This window comes from Ciona intestinalis, chromosome 3, assembly GCF_000224145.3.
Source record: "Ciona intestinalis chromosome 3, KH, whole genome shotgun sequence".
Taxonomy (NCBI): Eukaryota; Metazoa; Chordata; class Ascidiacea; order Phlebobranchia; family Cionidae; genus Ciona; species Ciona intestinalis.
The window spans coordinates 416,431-437,135 of NC_020168.2; the positions used below are offsets into that span (position 1 = coordinate 416,431).

General features: G+C 34.5%; 1 protein-coding gene and 1 non-coding gene across 2 annotated transcripts; one reads left to right on the plus strand and one right to left on the minus strand.

Annotated features, from left to right (window-relative positions):
- The first annotated feature begins 779 nt into the window (after positions 1–779).
- On the plus strand, positions 780–851 carry trnac-gca. The gene has a single exon. It is a non-coding gene; the product is annotated as a tRNA-Cys (tRNA).
- Positions 852–1,145: 294 nt separating this feature from the next.
- Positions 1,146–20,298, minus strand: LOC100175305 (E3 ubiquitin-protein ligase HECW2-like). The gene is made up of 30 exons (XM_009859627.3): positions 20,127–20,298; positions 19,693–19,856; positions 18,959–19,098; positions 18,375–18,457; positions 17,895–18,074; positions 16,364–16,520; positions 15,270–15,975; positions 14,812–14,907; positions 14,240–14,446; positions 13,153–13,270; positions 11,785–11,974; positions 11,290–11,339; positions 10,425–10,662; positions 9,606–9,775; positions 9,204–9,361; positions 8,715–8,836; positions 8,130–8,243; positions 7,745–7,799; positions 7,116–7,316; positions 6,663–6,790; positions 6,346–6,418; positions 6,036–6,126; positions 5,476–5,590; positions 4,970–5,095; positions 4,501–4,641; positions 4,120–4,348; positions 3,677–3,810; positions 3,020–3,147; positions 2,567–2,765; positions 1,146–2,205 (listed from the first exon to the last, which is right to left on the minus strand). The coding sequence occupies exons 1-30, from the start codon at positions 20,188–20,190 to the stop codon at positions 2,094–2,096; spliced, it is 4,689 nt and encodes a 1,562-aa protein (XP_009857929.2). The 5' UTR covers positions 20,191–20,298; the 3' UTR covers positions 1,146–2,093.
- Positions 20,299–20,705: the final 407 nt, after the last annotated feature.

A 20,705-nucleotide genomic window follows, 5' to 3' on the forward strand; every position in this document is an offset into this window, starting at 1 on the left:
AATCATTAAACATATCACGCAATAAGAGCATTTTCTCTCAACTATCTATTTATACGCATGTAAGCTAAATAGCTAAGTATGCTTGAGCAATGTACGCTCATACACATTTAAGCTATACCTCACATATACTCAGCGCACTAAAGTTTGCCTCAAACTCAAGCTAATGCGCATAACACTCAATAACTTTTGTAATAAAAATTTACTACCGGCGCGTGCAACATTTCTTAGAACGGGTGGAAAAGTACTGGTAAAAGCCACAGGTTATAAGTTTAAGCCAGTAAGCTGTGCTGCCCAACAAGCTGTGCTGCCTAATACAGGAAACCGAGCTTCCGAGTAGATGGCCGCCGCTGAACTGACGGCAATTCAGCGCACAGACACCCTTTATAGTGAGCTGGGGTAAGATGGTTCACGTTTCATTATCTTTATCGTCCCATTTGGTAGTAAGCAAAACAAATTTACAGAACTATAAAACACAGTCCTTGTGACTCTAAAAGAGCGTTGGTAATCATACAATTAAAAAATGTGGAATATAATATACTAACCGTACCCTACTATATACTTATTAAGTAATTATAACCAGAATCGATTAGTTTTATGCCATTCTTTTGCCGGAATAGAAATCTAACTTATTTATCGAAGTTATAATTGATAGGTTTATGGCTAAGACCTATAAAGTGTTCATATTGCTAAAATGCCGCAATTTAGAACACAGCAGCGTCTGGAACCCGGATGTTTATAATAGTTCCGTACGTATAACATTGCGCAATGCTACAGCCGGCGGGGATATAGCTCAGTTGTAGAGCATTCGACTGCAGATCGAGAGGTCCCTGGTTCAAATCCGGGTGTCCCCTTATTTCTACTATTTCTTTATTTTGTAAGTATTTTTTTGTATTTAATTAATAGTAGCATGGGAGTTTGCTTTTGTGAAACCTAGTTTTACTTGTATTGAACTGAAATAAAAGTCCTATTTATTTGCATATATGTATATATATATATATACTTTTATTTCAGTTCAATACAAGTAAAACTAGGTATATATATATGCAAATAAATAGGACTTTTATTTCAGTTCAATACAAGTAAAACTAGGTTATATATATATATATATATATATACACCACAATCAAGACACATTAAGTTTTTGTATAAGATTTTATGCAGCAACGAAAAGGAACGAATATTATGGTGGCCTAGCGGAGAAACGTGCGAGTGGCAACCTTAAACAATAAGCAATCATTTGTTCCAACCCGTAAGTGTGAATAATTACAAATACAATATATCATAAATACCGACCAAGGACTTACACTAATACATAGAGTCCTAGATAGCAAGAGGTAGAATGACAGTGTCTGTTCATCTGCCATAAAAAATCAGCCTTTGTTAAATGCCCATAACTAGTTGTAAAACAAACTTCACTGAACTGAACAACACTGATAAAACCACCTCATAGTCAGACAGCAAGAGTCAGGTGCATATTTGTTTACAACTCCATATCTATATAGGATTGAAAAGGATAATTTGGCAACAGAATACCTTATTTAGAAGGTTATATAAAATCGAACCTGATATAAATCCCCATGCCTGATGTTTCGCTTATAAAGCTGCGACCATTGAGTATAAAATTGAGATTAGCACCAGTAAAAATCGGAACAGCTGAAAAATGCCGCCCGCTTTTATAAATAGGAGTAAAAAATTACAGTTAACGGCCCGAAAGGCGGAAGTAAAAGAGCAGACTGTGAAAAAAGATAAAGTAAAGTTAGGAGATATGGAAGAAAAAGAGAAAACAAAGTATTAAGTTATGAATGTTAAATAAAAGTTGTTCAATCGTAAATTTTAAATCCAAGCAAGTGAATAATCACTAAATACTTGCTTGCTTGCACAAAACCCTCACTGTTGGTAGGAACTATGACACGTCTTAACAATGTACTTAGGAAGTGCATTATTGGCTATTCGTGATCCACAAATCAAATACGTCAACCAGTGCGTAATATCTCCAAATGATATAGTGACAGTCACTCAATGCATTCGTCATATTTGTGCATTGTCCCCCACATAACGCAATCACCGTTCATTTTTCTTTTGATCATCTCATATCACTCCATCCCAAACGTATTTGTCTCTTCGATAGCAATGACTAGTTTCTCCCATAGCAGATTAAAGGTATCATACGGTGGAAGGTCGAGACGGTTAAAGCAAGTATGCGTTCTATATGAACAGAAACCGAATGTAAGATATCATAAAAAATCCTTGGCGCGGTTTAGGGATTCATGAAATAATGTTTTCGGAATTCTATTTCAAGCCGATTACTAAAATGAAATCATGCTGGTTAAACTAGCAAACAACAATAAAGAAATTGTATGTTTTAGTTTATATTTCAGCACTGTAGCAGTGGTTGGCTTTAACTCGGTGTTTTTATGGCTTGTATGAATCGTCAGCCATAAACAAAAACCTGAATTGTATAAGACTAAGCGGGCACACAGCATATAAAACAGACCACCGGTGTTATAACGACTGTCGTTACCATACCACACAATAATAAATAAATTCATTAATTCATATACTTTACCTTGGTAAGCAGTCAGGTTTGCCCCACTTTTCAATACAGAATCGCTTGGGGCCGTTCGGACCACGCAGAGCCGCAAATCCTTCATAAGGAATACTACTTGTGCCTGTGACGAACTGTAGCAACCGCAGACGGCGTTCGTTGTCAAACTGATCCAAAGCTTCCCAAAAGTTTATAACAACCGGGTGCTGATCGTAGTAGCCTATTAATGAATAAATGTGTTGAAACCTTATATTCTGAATATAGAGTAAATTATAACAAAAATATTCTGTAAGACTGTAATTATAACAAAAATGAGTCTGGTAATTGCGAGACACTTTAAACCCAGGTAGGCAAAACATTAATAACTTAGTTTCCTAAAGTGCTAAAAATTGCTAAAACAATTTGTTTAAAAATTTATCTCATGCACACAAGCTTCAGTATTGGAAATTCCACCCTCCCCAAGCAACCACATACCTCCTCTATACTCCGTATGTTGCCTCCAATCATTAAGATCAATATCTGCCGTACCGCATATAACAAGCTCAAGTTCATTCGCGTCAAACACAGAAACCAACCGAAGGTCGATCACTTCATTGAATCCCCTGTAATATTTGGATGGTTAAAACACAATACATTAAAGGTTCCCAAACTTTAAAAAAAATTGCCTATTGGACCCTTTACAATTATTTTGATATTTCATGTCCCTATAAAATCTAAAAATGCTATAGGAAAATTGCAAAAACCTCACCAATGAAAGAAAATGTAACAACTATCAAATACGGTATCCATTTGATTCTGAAACTGCTGTACAGAACCCAGTTTAGAAACCTCTACTATACATGTTATGAAGATCATATGTCTATCTGCCATACAGCATGTTTCATATAGCAGGACGATACGAAATGTAATGAAATACAGTTTGGTGCCAAAAAAAATAAGAGATAAAAATCAAGTAAAACAAAAATACATATATATATCTTATATTATAAAATTTATTGGACTAGATTTTTTGTCTGTTACGTATTTCATAGCACCAGATTCTGATTGTGTTTGATCACACAAGAATCTTCCATCCTAATGAGCACCAGACCAGGGTTAGATTCATGTAATATATTACAGTTAACGTGTTACCTTATAAGCATATTAGTTTGTTCCCGTGTACCTCGTACCACCCTCCACTTCACCATACGTTCAATATATTCCTTCTTATTCTTCTCGGTTACAGCGATATTCTTTCCGTTCGGTTTTAACTCGCGTTCCTCAATCTAAGGGTATTTCATGGTAAGGTTACTTTATGTAAACTATTTTCAAAGAACAATCGATCTTGTAAGATTCCTAATCTTGTTAGGGCCTCACCCATATAGAACAGGACCTTTATAGAATGTTGGGGTAATGGACAAACTCTTCACCGAAATCCCAGGTTCACTGGCATGCCATGAGCCACACTGTAGGATCCTCTCCATAGAATAGACCTCTCACACATAGAATAGACCCTACCCAAACATAACAGACCTAACCCATTTAGAAAGGCCTCACTTTCATAGAAAAGACCTCACCAATATAAGAGACCTCACCTTGCCAAACATTTCTTCATTCACACTAAATGTGAGATCCAGCACATCCGTGATGTCGTTATCTTTAATCCACATGATGGATTGATAAAACTGCTCATCTTCGTAACGAAGATCTGAGAGATCACATTTGGATCGGAGGAGCATCTTGTAGAGAGGACGAGTGAAAAAAGCATCCAGGAGACAATGATGCACGAGAGCAAGTCCGATAATCCTCCCAGCAAATCGGAACCTTGGAGTATATGGGAAATAATTGTGAATATGTTTTTTAAATGCCTATACAAAAAATATTTTATAAAAATCCCATTTATTAATTTTATTTTTAAATTCAAAAATTTGTTTTTATTAATTTTTATAAACAATATTTTGGGGAAAATATGTTACCATTCATGTGGGCTGTCAGCAAATGTAGACAGAGGGCTGATCTGTACTGTGTATGTATCCACTGCTGAATATTCAAACAAACCATAATAAGGATTGAACAACTCCCGTGATATGAGGAAGAAGAATTCACGTGATGGACCACTGTAAGGGAAGATATATTGTAAACTAGTACAACATGATGTGTATTAAACGGCCGAAAGGTACATTGGCAATCCTATTAAACCTCTGGGAGTCATATTCCCAAGGTCTGATGGGTTATACTAATCAACAGTTAGCTAAAATAAGATAACCAATTTTAAATTAACTTTATTTAACTTTATCTTTTCATTCATAGAAAGTTTTTATATACTTATTGATACAAAGTTTTTATATAATTACCATACAAAGTTTTTATATGCATATTCATACAAAGTGTTTATATGCATATTTATACAAAGTGTTTATATGCATATTTATACAAAGCACAAACCTGTAGTCCAATCCTTCCTCTCCTGCGAATGAGACAAACAGTTTGCTTCGTTGAAGTTGTTTCCGTGGTAACAGCATCACTTTACGGAACGCATCTTCCAGCAAGTTGTCGCGATGCACAGTGAGTCTGTCATGTTAAAAGCAGGAAGATTAAGCACTTTTTATTAAAATTAACATAGGTAGATAATGTTTTTGTTAATTAAAAAAGTAAAACTGAAACTTTTAAAAACGGCTTTACTATTGTGTGACACAAATTTAATAAACAAAGGTAATAATATTTAAATACAGCTCAGTGAAGAGTACTTGTTGCATATAACACAGTTCATCTGCCATTCAGCAAGCCACCTATACATACCACAGGAGCTAAAAATGCAAACTAACAACCAGTAGCGCGGCCATGGGGTTCGGGGGTTGCAAATCCCTCTTTAAAAAAAAATTAAAAATACGTTATTTAAAAAAAACTAATTTTTGTTCAACTGCTTCACTGCCAACAACCAACAATCTTACTTGATCTTCCCAGGTCCTTGCCCGTATCCTTTTTGCTCCAACTTCCTGTAGAAGCTTCGTAGTTTTGAATCAAAGTTACGAAGGAGAGGGGTGTTGGTACGTGAACGAGTTGTTACTGGGGATGGAGAGAAGTGGAGGATTGTCATTTTTAAAAAACAGTAAGAACTTGGCGTGTTTAGTGTCGTGGCTCAGTGGTTGCACGATGCATTGTAATCAAAAGATACCTGGTTCAATGCTCAACACTGCTACAGATAGGTTTTGTGACCTTGGGTAAGGCTACAGTGTGGAAAGTCATTGAACCTAAGATTTAGAGCAGAGTTGGCTCATTACCCCAACGCACACAGGGTATATAACCCTTTTGTTACCACTGGGTTGAAGCAATGTCCATATAGTATCTTGCTCAAGGACAAAAATCACTATACGTAATTTAATATTGGTGTCAGTACCAAGCATTGTACCCTGTATTCTTTGGTTTTGATACAAACACCCAGCCATGGTACAGACTAGATTAGTGTAATACAGAACCAGATCAGTGTTAATACAACAATCTTTAAACTTACTCGGAGAAGCGCTTGGTGACGCAGATGATCTGCTTACTACGCTGTCAACATTTGATCGTGGTCGCTCAGCTAATACGGGACGCACATCGGACTGCGAGAGGAAAAATTCTCAATAAAACCTAATATTGGTTTAAGATTTATATGCTTTGTGTTGAAACATAACAAACGTTTGAAATAATTGCCAAAATTTGTTCATTATTTTTTTAAATGTATTCAAGTTTAAAATTACAATCACACAAGTTAATAAAATTTATTCATCTTTTTTGAAATAATTCCAGTCTCTGTTCAAGAATGCACACAATTAACTTACTTGTACAACAAAACTCATAATTTCTTCTTCAAACAAACTTAGCATGATGTTTAACTGCATGCTGTTGCAATACCTGTGCGGAAACATTGATGACATAAAATTAATGATCACAATATTCGCAGAAATAATGGTCATATAAATTAGGTTCATATAGAAAGGGCGACATGCTTTGCAGGCTATGGGGCAATTTAGTCTAGGTTTAGGTTTATTTATAAAATGAAATAATGTATTTCGGAAAAAAGGATCAATCCTTGCCTAACTCCTGGCCCACTAGTGTGCTAAGGTCTATGCCCAGATTCATATTAATATTGCTTTACCTTTCAAGAGCTGGTAAACCTTCATTTTTAATAGTTTTGACTCGTTCTGCAAGTACAGTGCTTGTTGTAATTGACGGGTATCTCTCTTTTAATATATCAAGTATGTTCGATTGCTTCAAAAACGCAACCTGTTAAAATTAAATAAGTTTAGTAAGAAATAATGGTTGATAAAGGGAAAAAAACAACAACAACAACAGTTAACAATCAATACTGAAGAGGAAATATAAAAACAAATGTTTAAAACTTAATATGGCATTAGTTAAGGCTAAAGAAGATACTGATACACTTTTGCTTTGCATCAAATTCTATAAATTTTACATTTAACACAATATGGCTGACTGTTACTTTTAATAGTATATTAACTTTTTAGCTTTGGTTACATATATTTGATTACAATGCTCAAGTAAGGTAAAGAATAAAGTAGTTAGTCTTATATAAAAGTACATAACTCACAACTTTCTCATTATAAGACACAGGAGCAACTGCTTGTTGTTGTGCTGGGGATTGGGTTGGAGTTGCAACGGGTGGTTTCTTCTGTCGAGATCGCATGGAAAGACTGTCCGCTGGTCGTGGAGCGATTACTGGGGGTTCGGTTGCTAATGGTGATTGAACTTCCATTCGATCTGGTGCGTTGGTGTCATCCCTATCTTCTTCCTATTAATTATTGAGTCTGGTATTCTATAAACTACAAGAATCGGGACAGAATCGGGACGGTTGAGTTCGAACATAAATGATTTCACTATCGCGAGCACGTCACTTTCAGACGTACAAGGGTGTTGGGGAAATTTGGTGGGTGATCATTTTTCCCGTTTTATCAGTACATCAGTAGGTTACAGACTATGAACTAATATTTGAATACCATATTATAACATGAGCAGTAAGTCAATTTTGGGCTTTGCATGGAGATTTTTTTTATTTATGAAGCTATCTACATATGTGACAAAACACATAATTGTAATTTGATCTATTGGAAACATTTTAATAAATCATACTTTTAATAACAAGCTAAGTACTAAGCTTCACATGCCATAGTTTGCTCAACCCTGCCATGGTGCAAAATTAAAACTAAAATAATTAAATACCTGTGAAGTGGAAGTTGCATTCTCTACATTGTTTGGTTTATCTGGACAAGGCAACCTACAAGGAACAAAAGTGATAAGTTAAGTTTCACATGCTAAATAGTACACCATACGTTTAAAGTATGAAAATAACTTACGTATCAACCAATCAACTTTTTGAGACATACACTGAATTAAACTATTGAGCAATTTTGTTGTTTTCCCATAAGACAGAACAACAATACAAATGGTGCGTGCTTTTTACACTAAAAGCGCAAGTCTTGGCAGAAGAAACATCCGAAATACACTATGTTTTAAACCAATTAAGCGACTAAAAGTTTACATTACGCTTGGTAACAGAAGTTATAGAAACCAGAGTTGTTTAATCACTACAGTTTAAACAGCAGACCTTGGATCAAAGAAAGTTGTTGATCTTAGGTTGTGATCGATGAAGAAAGGTTTCCGATGTCCGTCCACCTTCTTCTCCCAACCACTTGGAAGCGGTTTGCTGGTGTCGGCAAAACTGTGGCAATCATTAGTGTAACGAGGTGGGTAGAGGTGGAGGTGGATGAAATAGTATACGGAAAGTTTTAATACAAACATGTGTGAAACAACATTTTTAGTTGAAATCCTAATGTCAAATGTAAACGAAAATGACAAAAAGAAAAAAAGAAAAAAAGGCAGTGACGTAGCATAATGTAAGAATAAATGTGGAAGAATTTTCTTGTTTTTACATTTTAACTGGAAGGTGTTAAAAATCAATTACTTTGCAATAAATTGTATTTTAAGTAACATAACAATGCATGAATATACGGCAAATACTAAATACACATATTTTATTCTTTTATGTTAAAGAATCCAACATTTTATAAACTGTTAGAAGCAGAATTTAAGCCCAAATTGTTAGAGGTATTTTTTGTATGCAAACAAGTGACAAGTGGGCATGTTTTGTTATTTTATGTTAAAAGAATCCAACCTAGTACATGGTACCCACCAATTAATAAACTTAACAAGATCTTTGTTGTGTTGATAATCCTTAAAGTGTTGCGGACATCGATTAATCTTGGAGAGGATTAACTTAAGGCTTGAGCTGGACATGTACAGGCTGTATGCATCCTGTTTGATTGACAGGGGGGAATATTATCACAAATGTTAAGAAAACATAACTTAATAAAAAGCGGAAAAAAAACAAAACAAGTAGTAGTGTTGGGTAAGATTAATCCAATTAGCAGTTATAACATAATCATATTTTTACCATTTCCTTTTTGAAGTTGTGAGGATACAGTTACATAATTCTGTAAATATTTTTTGTTTATTACCCAAATGGGACGGTTAAGGAGAATAAAAAATGGCTTAGGTGCTTTTATAGAAGCAAGGTATTTTCTTGATAAATAGAATGAAGATCTCTTTATGGCTTACTATAAAATACACCAAGCAAATTACTTTATTTTTATTAATTCCTTAAAATTTTCATATCCCTTACAGGCGTTGTGCTAAGTAGTCTGAAGAAATCAGGTTGAGTGATGAATTGAAAAGCCGGGTTTTTATCTAAATTATCCCCGCTTTCTGATTCGTCGATGGTGGACATGGTTGAACGACTTCCACTCGATGTTGACGTTGTTGGTTCTGGATGGTCGGTTTCTAAACAATGAGTATTATGTTGCAATAACATAAATTTGAATTTATATCTTTGTTAACAGTAGGAAAGATCTAATTCATTAAAACACTGAAAAGAAGTAATTCGCAGAAAAACGACGGTCATTAATCATCTGCTGGGGATAAAAACTACTTGAACAAAAGTATGGCTGCTAAATCATCCATTCAGTTTAATATTAGATTTAAAATAAAAATTCATTTTTACACAGGATTTGAAATTATAATTCACCTGTAACATTAGTTGCAATGGGGGAAGCATCTTTTTGGGGGGGATCATCTTTTGGAGGACTTAGCTCCTGTTGAGGTTCGATGACTTCATGAACTGGTGAGCTGGATGTGGAAGCTTCTTGATCTTCTGGGATGGCAGTTTGTCGCATCACTCGCTTGATGCTCTGATACCTGGTGGAAAATTATCCAACTTTGAAACAACTCTGTGGTAAATAGAGACTGAGCCTAGAGCAAAACAAGCTAAAAAGCCTAAAAATGAACAAAATGTAATAATGTTTTTAAGCTTAAAATTTAACTAACAACATTCATTTATCCATGTGTTTATCTGGTAGGCAGGTTTTCTTTTTCCTAATTTCTGCAAGGCTTACAATTAAAACACTCCATTAGTGACTACTATGTTGAAGCTACATGTCTTGCTTAAGAACATATTTGTCTTCAATAGTAGCAGGCTAGCAGCATTGAATGTGTTACTGGTGTGGTATCTTTTGACCATAACACAAGCACTCTAACTAATATTACCCAGAATAAAACTATTATTTAGTCTTGCTATAGTAGGTTGGGGTATGGGGTCAATGTTTTCATCCTAACTTATCGTCAAAATTGGTATTAAACAAATAACAACACAAATATATAAACCATATCCTTCGGACTCTTATAAAAGCGTTTTTAATTGTTCAACACAGATGGTCCATGATTTCACCCAATTTATCGCCCCATTTGGTCACCAACAAAGATTATTCGTCAATGCATATTACTATAACTTCTCGTTACCTTGTTGTTAATTGTTAAATACAGATGAAATGATAGTTGTTGTCGTTACCTCATCATCACACGCTCATAGTTCCGATCTCCTTTCACCGAGTTTGATCTTCTAACTCTTCGGATCGTCTTCTGAGGAAGATTCTCAAGGATCTCATCAACTTTCTCCTCAAGATTCTCCTTGTTGCTCCCGGATGCGGGGGGGAAATCAGAGAGTTTTGGTCGCTCCCACTGAGTGACTCGATTCACGTGATCGAGATAAAAAAGTCGGTCGTGGCGGTCACGACATGCTTCCCAATCTGTAGCGAGATTGACTTTTTAATCAGAAAGATAGTATGCACATATTTAATACATGGTGATGGTACTATCCACTATGTATTACTATATGCACTATAAAGTATAAATACAATAGGCTATGTATTACAATATGTTTTATGCTTTTGGTAATGAAATATTAACTTTAGAAAAACAAATTGCAATATGTGTTACACAGCACTATGTATTTTAATATGTGCTGTATATTATAAATACAATACATGTTACAATATGTATTATACCAATCTGTAAAGATTAAAATTTCTACCATACTTCACCTTCTATTCTATAACCCATATATATATATAACCCATATGAAATACAGTGATGCTAGGTCCTTTAAAAAACAACAAGTATATATTCCAAGCCCTTTTATGCAGATAAAACCCCCCATCTGTGCCATGCATTTTTCAATGTATGATTGATATATAAGTTCATCAACAAATTTCAATGTACGACTTTCCAAAGTATAAATTTCAATGTATAAGTTACAGTGTTTTGCATATAATTGATTTTCTGTGAGACAACGTGATATTAAACCAGGTCCCATGAGAGAAGATAAGACAATCCACATGTGTTCGATTTTAAATTAAAGCAACTGAACAGCTTACTTGGAGGCAAGCCTTCTTGTGATGGCTTGTCTTGCGATGTGCTGCACTTTCTGTAATGATAAATATTTATATTATTCGAAAGTCTAAAGCAAATAAACGTCATACTTTTACAAAAAAAACTAGTAAAATTTTAAAGAAGTAACATAGAAATAAGTAATGTTATGACCAATGGAGTGACATGATATGTTTTAGAGCCAAAGTATATTGTATTTGTTACATTAATCAATGAAGTTTTTTATGTTCGACACTATGGTCTATCGGTGTAACTGAATTTTAGCTATATCACCCCAAAGTTTAGTTTATCATCAAAAACTCTGAGGCCTCTAAGATCCTACGTGCTTTTAAGTTGTATGTACTTCTAAAGCATTCCAGCAGTCCAACACTCAAAATATACTGCAAAACCAATTAATATGCTCATATACATAAATGTGTGACGAGCCTATCACAAAACTGGTTCAATAAAAACTGCAAAAATCCAAGTATTAATATATAAACCTCTTAATAAGAAGACTTTGTCCTCGTTCAAGAGTGTCGGAAAGTCGTCCGGATGGCGGTAGTTTCGGTAAAGTTGGTGATGTTGATGGTTGAAAGTAAGAGAGGGGACTCTTCTGGGATGTGGGAGATTTTTTCAATTCATCTTCGATTAGTTCTTGTGTAGAACGTGCCGGAAACGCTCGTAAAACACCTGGAGGTGTAGAAGTTTTAAACACTGAATGAGGGATATGTATTTATTATTGTGTGGTGGGGCAACCCAGTCGTTTTAACAGAAGTGTTATGTTTCATACACCTTGTGCCCGCTTACAAGTTACCATGTATGTAACTTATTTATCCTTGCAGGGCAGGACAACGACAGTCGTTATAATACAGGTGTCCTGTTTCATACACATCATGCTCACTTATGAGTTACCAGGTATGTAACTTTTTATCCTCACATAGCGGGGTAATTTAGTGGGTGCATTTTGGCTTATAATTAGACCACCCATTGTGACCACTGAGAATACTATAGTATTTTAAATTAAATACTGTGGCAAATGGTAAAGTGAGATTTAAGAACTGTGACATGATGAACCCTAATAAAGTAAGGTTTATCCGTTTTTAATGAGAAAGACAGGAGGTATATAAGGAATACCTGGTCACATGGGACTTTCTGGGTAAAACAAAAACTGACAATTGCCTGACACTTAATTCTTGGTGGATTTATAATTAATAATTTATGAAGTGAAGTTGATGAATTATTCAAATCAATGATGTAGATGACAATGTGGGAAAGAACTCAATGTTATTTTAAAGACATGAACTTTAACCTAGAATGAAATGTGTCAATCACATGAAACAAAACAATCAAAATAACTAGCATTGAAAATAACTAGCAAGAATAATGTGTTCCTACCTAATTACCTTTTTTATATTTATCTATATTTTTAAACAAAAACGCAACACGTAATAGTTTGCCTTCTACAAGCTTCATCTAAGCTTCTAATAAGGCCATGTTTAGTGATAATAGGCGCCTAAAATATGGTTATACATGCAGGCCCTGGGATCAATTATGGCCTATCCTATGTGTGGGTACACTAGTACATACCCTATGTGAATAAACTAGGTACACATAGTAACAAGTAAATTAGGGCAAATGCGGCAATAAAAATTTATAAAATACGCCATATTCACAAGTATCAAATTCATCATAGGAGCGCCCTGGCTTTATAACTTTTAACTGTTAACTAAAAAAAGGGGGAACCTGTTTTTAATAAGATGCCAAAAGATAAATCATTTGCTGCAAATGATACCTCAGACAGAACCACAAAAATTTTTTCTAAAAGACGCGCCTATGCCAGTTATAAGCGAGCGACACACATGTTGTACCTGAACCCATGAAAGTAGTTGAAGAAGTTTGTAGCGGCCGATTCTTCTGGGATGAAAATGAGACGGGTAACGAAGCTCTTCTGTGAATGCTGCATCCCACCTGGTGAGCTGGGGAGTTCTGGGAATAATCAATTTATAGGTCAATATATCATATATATATATATATATGTAAGTTTTTCAATATGTTGTATATTAAATTAACATTATTTAGATTAAACTATAGTTGGATTTCTATAGGACAACAATAAACTGCAGTTTATCAAAAACTAAAGTAAACACGATATCAAAGCCAAAGAGACTACTGTTGTACCTAACAAGCAAACTGGTGACTAGACGCACAGGTACAGTGCTACACAACAAAAATGTTAATTAATCTGTGCGTGCTTTCAAGACTAAAATTGCCGAATCATTTCCAAGGATAACTGAGGTAGCGAGTAAATACTTCCACAGTTCCACACTCTATTTAAAATAACCACATTTCTTATGGCTTTGAGTTGCATTGATACTAGTTTTTGTTAAATTAAATGCGTCTTGTCGTATACATGTGAATTATTTATTATTTTGTTTTCTATAGTTCACCATAATATTATATGAACATTAGCTAGCTAACTACTGTTTTATGGATTATTAAACCTAAGACAATAGTTTTATATTGAAGTCGTAAAACACAATAACATTAACATGGCGGCAGTAATAGTAATGGCTCTTGCAATAAAATGCACTGAATAGAAAATAAATATGTGATGAAACAACGATACAAAACTTTTGTGAAAAACACAACAGTGGGAAATTAAATACTTTTTTAACTACAACCAGTTTCCAATGTCTTAATTGGCCCGAAAGTTATATAATAATATATTATTTTTTTAAGCTGTGTTTGATTTATAATATAATAAATGCCTATGTTGACATCAAAACAGCTACAGTTTATAAATGTGTAAATTCTTAAAGGAACACCTAACCTTGTCAATGCAAATAATTTTTTAGCAGCTCATCTGGTATAAAAATGTAGTGTATTTTCGACAATATCAACTGCCATATCGCCCATATGGCAAGACTTCATCATGGAATTACGAAGGTATCTAACCTGTTCCGAAGCAAACGCGTTTAATGGAAAATCCCTTCTTTCCACGACCACTTCAACTTCATGACCGGCATTCTTTAGCTCACTTACTGCAGCGGTGTGCGATGAGTTACGAACCGATGTCCCGTTAACCAAGATTAACCTGTCGTGGATTTGAACCCCTGCGTGCTCTGCCGGGCTCGCTGGTTCCACACGTGTCACAAAAATACCCTGATGCAAGAAAATTGTTAAACTAAGATTAAAAATTTGGGGAGAAACTGTTTTTAGGAAAAAATAACTGTTTCTATTTGAATAAATGTATTCTTAGATACGCAATTCACAAACACATGTTAATTTTGTTAAAAATAGAACATTTTATGCAAGTTACTGGTGTGGGACACTTTTTTTTAATTAACTCCCAAAACAAATCTTATATGAAATAGTTTTCATTTAAAAGTAGTTTTTGTTAATCAACAAATTTGTAGCACGCGAATATATGATCAATATTAAACTTTTAGCCAATTGCCAAATGTAGTTTTTAATATTATTACATGCTTTACATAATGTTGAGTTAGATTATTCAGTAAGTAGCTTACCATTTTTCTCAGTATGTCATATTTGGACTCGGCTCCTCCCATTATATTAAACCCAAGATGATTATCCTCTGCGTTTCTGTGTATTGTAAGTGTCACCTAAAACATCAATAATAAGAGCTTCTGTATTGAATACTTGCATAATAAAAAATGCAATAGCCTACTGTAAACATTTAATGCTTCTTCTGTGTGTATTGGTAAGTATTCACATTGGCGCCAACTTTAAAAAAATAAGGAAGGGAACAGAGATAGTTAGACACACAATGCAGTGAAACAAATCTAAAATATTGGATCTAATGTTTACTGATTGATGTGGTGAAGAAAAATCCAGGGTAGGACTGCCCACCCTGCCACCCCATGTTTGGTGCCTATGAATATTTATCCAAACATTAAATATTATGGTGGTTATGATAAACACTTTAATAATTACAAAAAAAATAAAGAAATAAAAATGAACCCACCAAGTTCCCATCAGAGTTGTCACATGACGCCTCCTTTAGAGCAGCAAAACGGAGAAGGTTTAACAATTTCTCTCGTTCTGCTGGTTTGTGCTTTACTTTGGGCTTTTGTTCAGGATTGTTTTGTATTAATGCATTGGCAGCATTCGCACACTCGGTGTTTTGTGTAAATGATGCAACATGAGCTGCGTTGTCAGCTGTGTTGGACGCCAATTCCACTGTAGAAGGTTCAGTTAATGTAACAGATGTTTGAGTATCTGATGTTGTAGTTTGTTCCTTTGTATCCACTATTTCTGAACTTTCTTTATTTGCTGTAACATCTGTGGTATCCTCGTGTGGCAGAAAATTATCTCCGGTATTTACAATTTCCGATTCCGACTCAGCGCCATCTGTTATAACCGGTATAATATTTTCGTCTAGTGTTTCCAGCACTTGATCGTTGCTAGCGTTTCCTGTAACATGGTCCTCAGATTCAACGCCATCTAATACACTCTGCTGCGTATTGAGCATCACATCTGTGGTGGAAGGTAGAGCAGGTTCATTTTCCACATCGCATACACTCTCGTGTGGCTCTGTGGTTTGTAATAAGGAAGTAATAGTTGATTCCTCACTCGTTTCAGCAATTATCCGGTCAATGGCTGGCACTGCCTCTTGTCCTTGAGAACTGTTGCCATTTTGGTTGTGAATAAGCGAGGTTACTTGTGTCAATCTGCGATGAAATTTAATTAAATCCGGCAATTCAATTCCAACATCATAAAACTTTTAGCACAAACATATTACACAACAAACATACAGCTTTAAAGTTTGTTTGTAAAGCATTATTTTATTAATGAAACTGAGCTTAATACAGGACGGAAATTTCCACTATCTATTAACACCATATTTAACATAAATTGTATTTATCCATTTTAATACAGTAGCAAGCGAAGAACAAATTACATAAAACAAAAAAGGGAAGGGAATTAGCAACAAAAAAAATTAAAAAAAATAAATTTACTTCTCTAAAACTATTAAAAGCATGACTGCCAAACCCAGTAAATACACATACGCTGGATAAACCATTACCTATAAAACTAAATTACAAAATTTGTACTAACTCTGATGCAGTAAACGGGTCTTCTTCCATATCTTCATGATCAACGTTAGTTCCATTTTCCTTTGAAGTTTCTTCTGTTGGTGGTGAAGTCTCATCATCAGTTGAACTTGCATGAAATTCACCCAATGTTCCGTTGGTCACCGTGGTCATATCGGTTTCTGGATACATAAGTATAATATTGTTGGTGGTTGTACACCTAGACGCAAAACCTTGGGCGGCAGGGTGGACAAGCCTAGCCTAGAGATTTATGTGTCTAACTATCATCGCCTGCACTAAATGTTTTTTTAAATTGCCAGCAATTCTTGCACTTGCACGTTATAAACTTATTTTTAGTTGTTTAGTAAGCATTGCAACTAATGAGATGAAATTTATTTCACAGAATTGTGTCTAACTATCACTGCCTCGGCTGTATAAAAAACTTAGCGTCTTTGGTTGTATCTTCTAAGCTTAGATTCAGCCTACACATGATGACAAGTTAGACGCCTTTGATTAAACTGTGATATTCATTTTCATAAGACAAGGACATAAGCAACGAACTTGGGGTGGCAGGGTAGCCAGACTAACTGTGGGATTTTCTGCGCTGCAATCATTAAACATTCTAACAAATAGGATGAAATTAGTTTCACTAGAATAAAGATGCTAGATCTAACTATCCTTGCCTTCCTAACATTTTAAGAAGTTCTGGCCTATAGCTGAGGTCACACTTGCGAGATAGAAAACACTGACACACTAAAAAAGCACAAAGTCCACTTGTTAAATGTAGTTGTTGGACATAATTAACTACAGCTTGTTAAGTTTTGCCAACAATAAATTATTCTATGTTTGTGGATACTTAGGCAAATGTAAAAGATATTGACGTATTTACACATGATCGAAGCTAAAATTAGATTGAATGCCTCAGGGCTTATAGTACGTGAAAACACTTATGCGGCAACATTATGTATGTGGTAGTAGGGTATAAGATTGAACGCATATCTGGGGTTTTTCATTAACCCCACCCATAAGCATATATATGTCATACATGCCATCTGCTTGTACTAACCAAGCTTATGTTACACTCCAAATAGATCAACTGATGCATTGCAAGTTAAATCCGCAGAGTTCTATTTTTAGACACACGGGTTACAGAGGTGGTATAAAGAATGTGCTACACTTGCCTAAGAAACTGAAGCTTCAATGAGACTACAGACTACAATTACATTATTTGCTAACTGAACCGTGCCTTTCCTATGTCAACACATTTTATACGGTTGTTAAATGTGAGGGAAAAAAAACACTCAAATATCTGTATTAAAGGTTTTCTACAGACAATAAAAACGTGTAGAGTACTTTCATATAAAACGTGTATTTTAATTTATAAGTTGATAACATTGTAGTCTTGAATCAAGCATGGCTATTTCCTAATACTTTTTAATATCAGTCATATTTGCAGAACATGTTTGCTTTAAACAGTCAATGACAGCAATTAAATTGAGAATGGGCAACATGACATAGTAACAAAATTATTAAGTTCATAACAAGTTGAAATGTACCTGTAAAATGTCGCGTTATGCATTCATCTAATGCTTCAGAAACATCATTGGCAAATGAACCGATACTGTGACTCCTGATTGAAAAGTTCAGGTCACTATTTGAGCTTGAACTAGCTCGGTGGACTTGACTTCTACCATTGTTAAGATTATAAGGATATGAACCGAAAAGACTTGAACGACCTGAAAACAAAGGAATGAATTGCTCTTAATAATTTAATTGTTTATAACAGAATCCTGTAGTCCATTTCAATTGAATAAAATCACAGTTTATATTTCTAATAAATTGAATTCACTTTGTATGGAACCACATAAAAAAAGCATATATAAATTAAGTTGTAAACTAAAATAAGGTGAACAAAAATCAAACATTAGATTTCATGAAATAAAAAGCACACTGAAAACTTGAGTTTTGTGATCTTAGTCTATTCAAAATAAAGTGCAATTAGGAAAACCACAAACTAGCAACTTTATTTCACTTACCATCAGCAATAACAAATGAAAGACTTCCACTTGTATGATCCAGAGGCGTCCTTTTCGTAAGTGCACCAGTGTACCTTTGCTCACTTGAGTAACAATAATAATTTATTACGGACATGACAAACATGATTTTATAGTTTACTATGCTATCTTAAGATGTAAAATAAGATCATATACATTATGATGGATCAGAGGTACAGTAGTTTAGCAATTGCATTGTTACCAAAGTATGCCAGGTTTGATGCTCGATACAAATGGTAATATAATACCATTGATAGTAAAATGGGCTGTAGCACCCTGAGTGTCACTGTCTGGTAATAATAGGCAAACTCTGGCTTAAATATCATGGAATGCCACACATAAGAACTCACCCACAATAGAATAGAATAGGTAAATAAATTGCAGAATTTCTTGTATTGTTTAAACATTCTTTATAACATATGCCAATAATTCATCGAAGCCAATAATTCACTAAAACCAAATAATAAAAAATTCCAACATTCAACTCCAGAATGAAGTTTAAGTTGAACAACAGCAACAACATAACATTTATTATTTACTCCAGTTGTAAGAAAACCAAGACACACCTGCAGTTTAATCTTTCCAGGATTTCACCGACTGGAACTTCTAGTTTTCCAAGAAACCTCCGAAACACCGGCCTTCCTTTATCAAATCTATCTTTTACTTCAAGTTCGATGATGTCAGACCGAAGAACTTGGATGTAAAACTGTTGGATTCAAAATAAATTAATATTCTGCTATTTTCATTGGCGATAAACATTTATAAATGCAGGGGATGCAAGGTTGGTTCAACCCACAATTTAGTTAAATGAATTTTTCCTCAATGCTTATTAGTTATAATGCTAATGTGAATGTGGTGTAACAAATTCCAGGGTTACCCTGCCTACCCTGCAACCCCAGGTTTGGTGCCTATGACTATTGTTGCTGCTACCAGGCATAACATCATATATATATTATATTTATAAGTAAATAGCTCTTCTGGAATGCATATATAGGCATTTTACTAACGTTTCGTCTGCCATGCTTTAAAAGATCATATGATATTTATATCTATCTTATTGTTTGGTATAATAGCTATAGTAAAAGGATTGTGTTTAAAGATAAAAACACCCATTTTTTATTACACCTCTTACAGCAAATAATAATAAAAGATCAAAATGTACTCAACTCGTGATTGACATAGTAGTGTAATTGTAAAATTGTCTCAGCTCCATTATGTCTTAAACTAAAAGCATAGTCTACTCATTAAGATAGAAAACATAAACAATCTTAACAGCATGAATTAAACGAGCGCAACTGACTTGTTCTTTCCATGTTGGATTAGTAGTATCTTCAACTTGTTTTGTGTGATGCCTCTGTTTATGATGGGCACATTTCCTACAGTTTGGACCAGGCAAGATTCTTAACTTTACATACGGATCGGGATTAAAAAAAACTCCTTTCTTCAAGTTGAATCCACTGAGGCCTGTGAAACAAATAACATGAACACATTTTTATTTTTCATTATCATTTGATTTTGGAAATGTATAAATTATAAATCTACTACTTAATCAAAACTAAACCAAAATGGCTACCCAAATAAAATGACAGAGACAGTAATGCAATTATCAAATAGTAACATGTTCTATTCTAAACAAAAACAACAGTATTTGGTTAGTAAGGTGTTACTACTGGTTAACCTTTATGTTAAACTTTTAAATAAATAAGTAAACAAAGAATAGAAAGATAGTTTTACCTGTAATAGTAAACGAAATGTAAGAACTTTCTCTTGATTGTCCTTCTGGTGCATAAGATGGCATTTCTACTCATTCATAATTACACCTGACAGAAACTACCTTGCGGTTCAAAACAAAAAAAATTTGCGTGATTTTATTGCGTTAACTAGTTTGGGTATTTCCCTCGAGTCAATAAATTTCTAACAACAGCAAAACAAAAACATGGGGTTTATATTTCGCATTGCCATATTACTACTTAAAACAGCTTCTATTTTATTTAAGTTTGAAGTTACGTTCCTAAATCATATCCCGGTCTGAGTCGATCTTTAACCTTGCACCATGAAAACATTAATAAATAGTTGTAGAAACGAAGACATCACAAAACTTCACGGTTGACTAACAATGCGTGGAACTATTTACATTTCTCTCAAGTTTCTTCTTTCTTAGAATATTTTTGACCAGACGAACATTGGGTATGCGACATACTTCATATACCGACTACCATGCGCAGTAACTAATGCAGTTGCAAACATGATGTAGCGGTTTACTTCTTTGATAACGGGAGTTTCCAGCGTGCATTATTACCCTACATTTGAAAC

Bases quoted from the DNA above. Each gene is read 5' to 3' on its own strand.
- LOC100175305 (XM_009859627.3), bottom strand. From the start codon at position 20,190: ATGCCATCTTATGCACCAGAAGGACAATCAAGAGAAAGTTCTTACATT. The intron at 18,075-18,374 runs GTAAGTGAAATA...CTTTGTTTTCAG, and splicing joins TTCATTTGTTATTGCTGATG to GTCGTTCAAGTCTTTTCGGT. The intron at 9,362-9,605 runs GTGAATTATAAT...CTCATTGTTTAG, and splicing joins CATTGCAACTAATGTTACAG to AAACCGACCATCCAGAACCA.